General features: G+C 34.2%; 1 protein-coding gene across 1 annotated transcript in view; it reads left to right on the forward strand.

Moving 5' to 3' along the window:
• Window positions 1–5,677, forward strand: part of LOC126336977 (zinc finger protein 569-like) — a 30,919-nt gene extending 25,242 nt beyond the window's left edge. Inside the window, exons 3-5 of the mRNA XM_050001205.1 lie at window positions 3,369–3,510; window positions 3,595–3,709; window positions 3,891–5,677. Of these exons, the coding sequence (XP_049857162.1) occupies window positions 3,369–3,510; window positions 3,595–3,709; window positions 3,891–4,076 (443 nt within the window). The 3' untranslated portion in view covers window positions 4,077–5,677. The remainder of the gene's footprint in view (window positions 1–3,368; window positions 3,511–3,594; window positions 3,710–3,890) is intronic.
• Window positions 5,678–7,062: the final 1,385 nt, after the last annotated feature.

A 7,062-nucleotide genomic window follows, 5' to 3' on the forward strand; every position in this document is an offset into this window, starting at 1 on the left:
AACCTAACTAACCTAAGGACATCACACACATCCATGCCCAAGGCAGGACTCGAACCTGCGACCGTAGCAGTCCGCGAGACCACCGCGGCCGGCGGCTGGCTTCGCTAACATGTTTTCGAAGAGAGTGAAATAGATACTTTTAAGTTTACAAGTATTTCATCTTCCAAATGTTTACGATTATTACAGAATTTATATTTGCTTGTAAGTCAACAATAGAATTTAATTTATGAAAAAATTACTGATTTCACCATATAACAAAAGATATTAACTAGGAATAGTCAAAATAAATTAGAAAATCAATTACATACGTAAAACTAAGCACAAAATTAGATCTGGTGTTATGTTCCTTAAAACTGAGGGCCAACCTTTCTCTTTCATGAAAATGCAGATTATACTCACGTATGTTAATGGTGGGGGGTAAAAAAAAAAATCGATTTCTAAGGAGGCAAATGGCAAAACAAGAGGGAAGGTAAGAGTATCCCAGCTACCTGCATCACAAGTTGTTGCAAAAAATTATGAGGACTGGTGGTGTATTTCACCTTTTCACTGCAAAATTCCCACTACTTTCAAGGTCAGTGCCATACAGAATCATTTTTGCAAACTTTCAATTCAAAAAATTGTATATGTGATGCAGTCCCAGGCTGCTTGTTGAGGAATATTAAATAGGAGAATGGCCTGTGCTTTGAAATTTCTGATTCAAGACAATAAGGACAGAGGTGACGTGGACCACATTGCCACTGAGGATGGGACACAGTTGCCTCAACTCCAAGAGCAAAGCAACAGTAAACACAATAGTGACATAAAAATTCCCAGCTAATGTGAAAGTCGAACAAACAATTTCCACATCACATGCAGGATTATTGCAGCCATGTTTTTAGATGGGTTTGATGTTCTGTAGTTGATTTGATACCACAAAGAATGACGAATAACTTCAGATGTGTATGTTCAACCTTCAGGATGCTTTGATGAGCAGTGAATAAGCAATATGGCCTACGGGTAATGAATTTTGATACTGCACAAAAATGCACATCCTCATTCTGCTGTTCAAAATCAAAGAATTAATTAGATCCTCTGCATGGGAGGGAATAGACTACCCACCATAAAACATGCCCCTTCCACACATTCCACCACTTGAAGGGGTTTCTCATAGGTCTGTGGCTTGACTACTACGAAGAAGTCACAAAAGTCTTTGAAGATTGATTGTATTCACAGGTGGTTGACATATGCATTGTTTAACACTACATTAGTACTTATTGTGCGATACACCTGACAAGAATTGTGCTATATTTTGCATTTATTCAATAGTGTCAGGTAATGTGTTGTAATGTTTTCCTCTGGAATAATTTTGTCCATTTTGCTACATTTTTGTGCATAAATAGTCTATATGTTGTTGCAGTTTTTGGCTGATATTGGGTATGTAAACATTTGAGTTTTTGCAAAGAACTGATCTCTGTTCTGTATAATTTTCAACATAAATGTTGTGACTTCCAGCAGATATAAGGAAGGCATCCTAAAGAATTATAGCATCTGCTTCTTTTTGTGTTGTAAAGCATTTTCTACTTGCAAGATGGCTTATCCAAAAATATTCGGTATTCAAACACACTAGATGATATTTTCATCTTGTCACCTAGCTTTGTAGGGAATCTGGGTAATGCATCTGGTGAGCTGCTGATTTCTTGCATGAGTATGCAGACATGCCACCACTTCCTGCACTAATGATTACCCCAGCAGCTTGACTCATTAACAGGTTTCTCATCCCATCCTAGCAACTCAGGAAACTACTGTCTCCACTATAAACAGTATTACACAATACTTTACTGTTCTGGCCTGGGAGGTACTGATCAGCTTCTCCAATAGAGTTATGTTTCCTTGAATTATTACTCCAAATGGCAACCCACTGTTCCTACATCTCTTAGAGTAGCTTCTTGTCACTCTCTCAACATTTGCAACATCCTGATTAGAACATATGCTTCTCCTCAATCCATTACCTTGCTGTATGCTTCAGTTCCTTGTGACCACCCCTAACACAAAACTTGTCCTATGCACTGACGTATCACTCCCAATCCAGCTCCATCAGCAGCAAAATCTCTCTTATTAAACAGCGATACCCCATTGCACGCACCATTTGATGTGCACCAACTCTTCAACTTCATATGTCACCATAAAATATACTGTCACAAAGCACACTGTGCAACACAATAGCCATTGCCTTGTTGCTATCTTCATTTCATATGCTCTTTGTTATTCTTGTCCAGAACAATGGTAACTGAGACCTTACAGGTAGTAATTTTTTCTACAGTATCTGCTTCATTCTCAACACCAATAAAGCTCAATCGCTTCTGTCATTGTTTACTCCCATTTACTATTTCTCATCTGCTCTCCTTTTTTCCACTTTACTGTATTTCTTTCTGTCTTTTCTTTTCACTTAATATACTTCTAATTTTCTCACTTGTGTATTACTTTCTGATTTATCTTGCCTTTTCTTTCATTTTCTCTTTTGTTGCTCAGTTTTGAATAATGTGTATTTAATTTTCAGCCTGTATAACCTTCATTTTTGACTTGTCGACTGGTCATTCTCTTTTCTGGTAGTTCACATCCTGTCAGAACTTCATTAACTTTTTAGAAATTTAAAATTCATGTATTGTTTCAACTGTAATTGTGTATTTTTGTTGACCTGTATTTCTAAATATCTCATCCATTTTAGTCGCATCTTAAAATTGTGTATAGTAAATCTCTTACATGTTAATTAGCCCTGAGAAAGACACACAATCAATGTAAAGTCCCATGACAAGTATTAATATATTGTAAACAGGTCTCTGTTGTTGTGTGTAACTATCTTCTTGAAAAAATAGAAATGTGATCAATTAAATATCGAGATACAATTTAAATGGCAGTTATTTATGTACCTAAGGAAGCAACAGTTTTTTGCTTTTGGCCTGGCCCTCACATATTAAATTGTTTATGTTCAGGCGATGAAGCACAAATAGTATTAAGCAGCACTGCATAGTGATAGTTTAGTGTTATTAATGTTGGAAAGGTCAAGTTTTTGTGGTGTTAATGTCCTTATTTAGAGAACCTTGACTTGTTCCACATTCCTGAAGGCTTTCCTTGATGGGATCTATGGAACAAGGAATACATGAATGAACATCACGAGTTCAGAAGCAGAGATCACATGGAATTTAGACACTGGGTAGCTTTTACCTGTATTATTTTTTTAGAGCAAACAATGTGAATGAAAATCATTATCCAAAGGAAGAGAGTTTGAAATAAAAATTCTAATATGTATCTTTTTAGTTGTATATATTTTTATAAGGGTGGAGCAAAGGTAAAACTTGTACTAAAAGTTTTTTTGTTTCCTTAACTTTCAGAGAAGAAGCCTGTTGGACTTACAAAAATACGACTTGAAGATTGTCTACGATGTGATGCTTGTTCCTGCATATACATAGATAAAAGTGATTACAATAAACATATGAGAAATTTTCATCAGAAAGTTACATCAAAGAAACAGAAGTAAATTTCTTTCATTGTAAGCTGTGCATGACCATATCAATATATTTATTTCATTCTAACCACTAATGTTACCTGTTGTTACAGAATAAAAAAGGAGTGCAAGTCATGTTGTCGACATTGTAACTGTAAAGGAAATCATAAACATCACAGTGTTGAGAAAGAAAGGAGTAACAACAATCTCTTTCATTACAATATTAAGGTATATTAGTTTGGATAACTGTTGCTCTTATTGTTTCAAGCAGTTTGCATTTATGTTTACTTTCTTTGGTTTCATACAAACTAAATGCAGTTGAAGAATGTAAATATCATATTATTACCAATTACTGGAATGCAAATAAACACAATAAAGCAGGTGTCACAAGAATTTTAATCTATTTCAGGATCGATGGAGCAAAATGGTCTCACAAAGAATAAATATCAAAGAGGTAAAGCAGAAAATCAAACAAGAACCACACTGTGAACCAGAAGCTGTGGACTACAGTCATCTTTTAAGTCAAGTGGAAGTTAAGATCAAAACAGAACCATCTGAAGAGGACTACAATATGAGCAACGGAATTTTAAGCTGATTATATATGTGACCAAAGACAGTTTTCCAGAGCATCAGTTCATTTGTTTATTTATTTATTTATTTATTTATTTATTGCATAGATGTACTTCTGCTACTATTCTAGTCATTATAAAATCAGAGATTTACTTTTTGTGTTAAATATTTTTAATTTATTGACTCATCTATTTATTGGTTTATCAGTGGAGTTTCCTACACAAATGTGATTTGATACCAAATATGCCATGATCTTGCATTTTAAGGAGATTAGTGGTTAAATAGTAATTTATTTCAGAATATCGACTATCAGAACAATGTTCTGAAAGAGTACAATACATAAAAGTAATATTATGAAAACTATTATGAAGTATGCATGTTTTTGTACAGTGACTGTGTATTTGAATTACATATAGCCAAGTATTTTGTGAACAAAACAGTGCATGTGCCTGGACTAAGAATCAGTTCATTTGACATGAAAAAATGGTAAGAAATAATAGTTTTGGTAATGAGAAATATTTTGCTAATGAAAAATATGATGCCCTGAACATATTATATATAAGATCAAGAGGGAAGTTTTCCATGAGAAATGTTTGTGCTGAAGTTGGAAAATGAAAGTAAAACATATTTAACCATTTTTACCGTAGTGTTTAGTATAAATACCAATGGAACAGGTATCTTTTATCACTATATTAGTGTCTAGTGACATGTACTTTTATAATAGCAGATATGAGCATAAAAAATTGGAAAACTGCATGTATCTTTTAAGAGATGGAATAACATGGTACTGCAAAAATGTTTAGGAGAAAAATTTTCCAAATGGTGTCTGACCATCTGTAAGCTGGACTTCTCTCTCATACCTGGTGAAAATGAAAGATAGACTGCTATATTGTGTATAGTTCTTGCTCTAAATTCTTTAAACATCTTACTGGATAAATCATTGATTTGTACACAGTAGTATTATTCATAATAGAGAATGTATGTTGTTTGTATTTATTTATATTTACAAGTAAAATGAGGGTGTGAGACATTATTCTAATCTTAAAAGCTTTAAAATTGAGAAAGATTTACATTGCTCTTACTAACATGCAGATGTACAGAGCAGAGTCATTTCACAAATAAAATTTATACAATTTTTATTCAAATAAGTAGTTTTTTACTAAAAACATTTGTATAATACATCACCGAACATTATGCCATGTAGGGCTGCCAAAACAAGAACTGTTAGGATAGATGTATTGACTTTAAATCTTTACATCAGTATTTACTTTTCTGTACTAGAATTAATTTGACATCCGAGTCAATGACACAATGTCATACGATTTGTCCCAACATATCTGTAAATTATTAAAAAAAAAAAAAAATGGAACTGTGAAATTGCTGCAGAGTATCTGAACAACAATAGCAAATACACAACTTAAGCATTGATTCAATTACACAGATGTTAATGTGGAAAGAGGCTCTCCTCCATGCTCTGTTAGTAAGAAGAATTTGTGAGAACTATGCAAAATTTCAACAATAGTAGCTTGAGTAGGTAAGAACATTCATATCCTGTGTATATGGGCAGATTTTGTACTTCACAATGCATTTTATTGACTTAACAATAATAAAAACACATAGAAGCAAGCCTAAAGTAATTATATATGAACAGTTTAAACTACCTTCCATCGATTTCAGTGAGTTATCTCATAACATATTTCCAACATGGAACAGAAGAAATTATTTCACTTGAGTTTTAAAACATGTTGTTGTTTATGTTGTGGACTGGGAGTGTCCACTTTGATGAAAATCTTATTCCTGCTGAATAAAGATGTCCTGGTAGGATGGATGCATGGGTTCTATGATAGTGCATGCATACCCTCCCACCCCCATATACACACAACGAAACAAACATGACAAATTTAAACAGATGAAAACTCCCCAAGATTGGCGATCTTTTATAGAAGCTCGAAATTTAGTGTGGACTTCAATGCGAGATGCTTACAACAGGTTCCACAATCAAACTTTGTCTCAAAACCTGGCAGAAAATCCAAAGAGATTCTGGTCGTATGTGAAGTATGTTAGTGGCAAGAAACAATCAATGCCTTCTCTGCATGATAGCAATGGAGATACAATCAAAGGCAGTGCTGCCAAAGTACAAAAGAAGACAAAGTACATATTCCAGAATTCGAATCAAGAACAGCTGCCAATATGAGTAAGATAGAAGTAAATATCCTCGGAGTACTGAAGCGTCTTAAATCACTTAATAAAAGCAAGCCTTCTGGTACAGACTAAATACCAATTAGGTTCCTTTCAGAGTATGCTGATGCATTACCTCCATACTTAACAATCATGTACAACTGTTTCATAGCCAAAAACTAGAAAGTTGCACAGGTCACACCAATATTCAAGAAAGGTAATAGGAGTAATCTACTTCATTACAGGACCATATCATTAATGTCGATATACAGTAGGATTCTGGAACATATATTGTGTTCAAACATAATGAATTACAGTGAAGAAAACGGTCTATTGACACACAGTCAACATGGGTTTAGAAAACATCATTCTTGTAAACACAACTAGCTCTTTATACGCATGAAGTATTGAGTGCTATTGACAAGGGATTTCAGATTGATTCTGTATTTCTGGATTTCCAGAAGGCTTTTGACCCTGTACCACACAAGTGGCTTGTAGTGAAATTGCATGCTTATGGAATATTGCCTCAGTTATGTGACTAGATTTGTGACTTCCTGTCAGAGAGGTCACAGTTCATAATAACTGATGGAAAGTCACTGAGTAAAACAGAAATGATTTCTGGCATTCCCCAGGGCAGTGTTATAGGTCCTCTGCTGTTCCTCATCTATATAAATGATTTGGGAGACAATCTGAGCAGCCGTCTTAGGTTGTTTGCAGATGACACTGTCATTTATCTACTAATAAAATCATCAGAAGATCGAAACAAATTGCAAAACAATTTAAAATAGATATATGAACGGTGCAAAAATTGTCAGTTGACCATAAATAATGAA

The sequence above is a fragment of the Schistocerca gregaria genome, chromosome 1 (assembly GCF_023897955.1).
Source record: "Schistocerca gregaria isolate iqSchGreg1 chromosome 1, iqSchGreg1.2, whole genome shotgun sequence".
NCBI classification, from domain to species: Eukaryota; Metazoa; Arthropoda; class Insecta; order Orthoptera; family Acrididae; genus Schistocerca; species Schistocerca gregaria.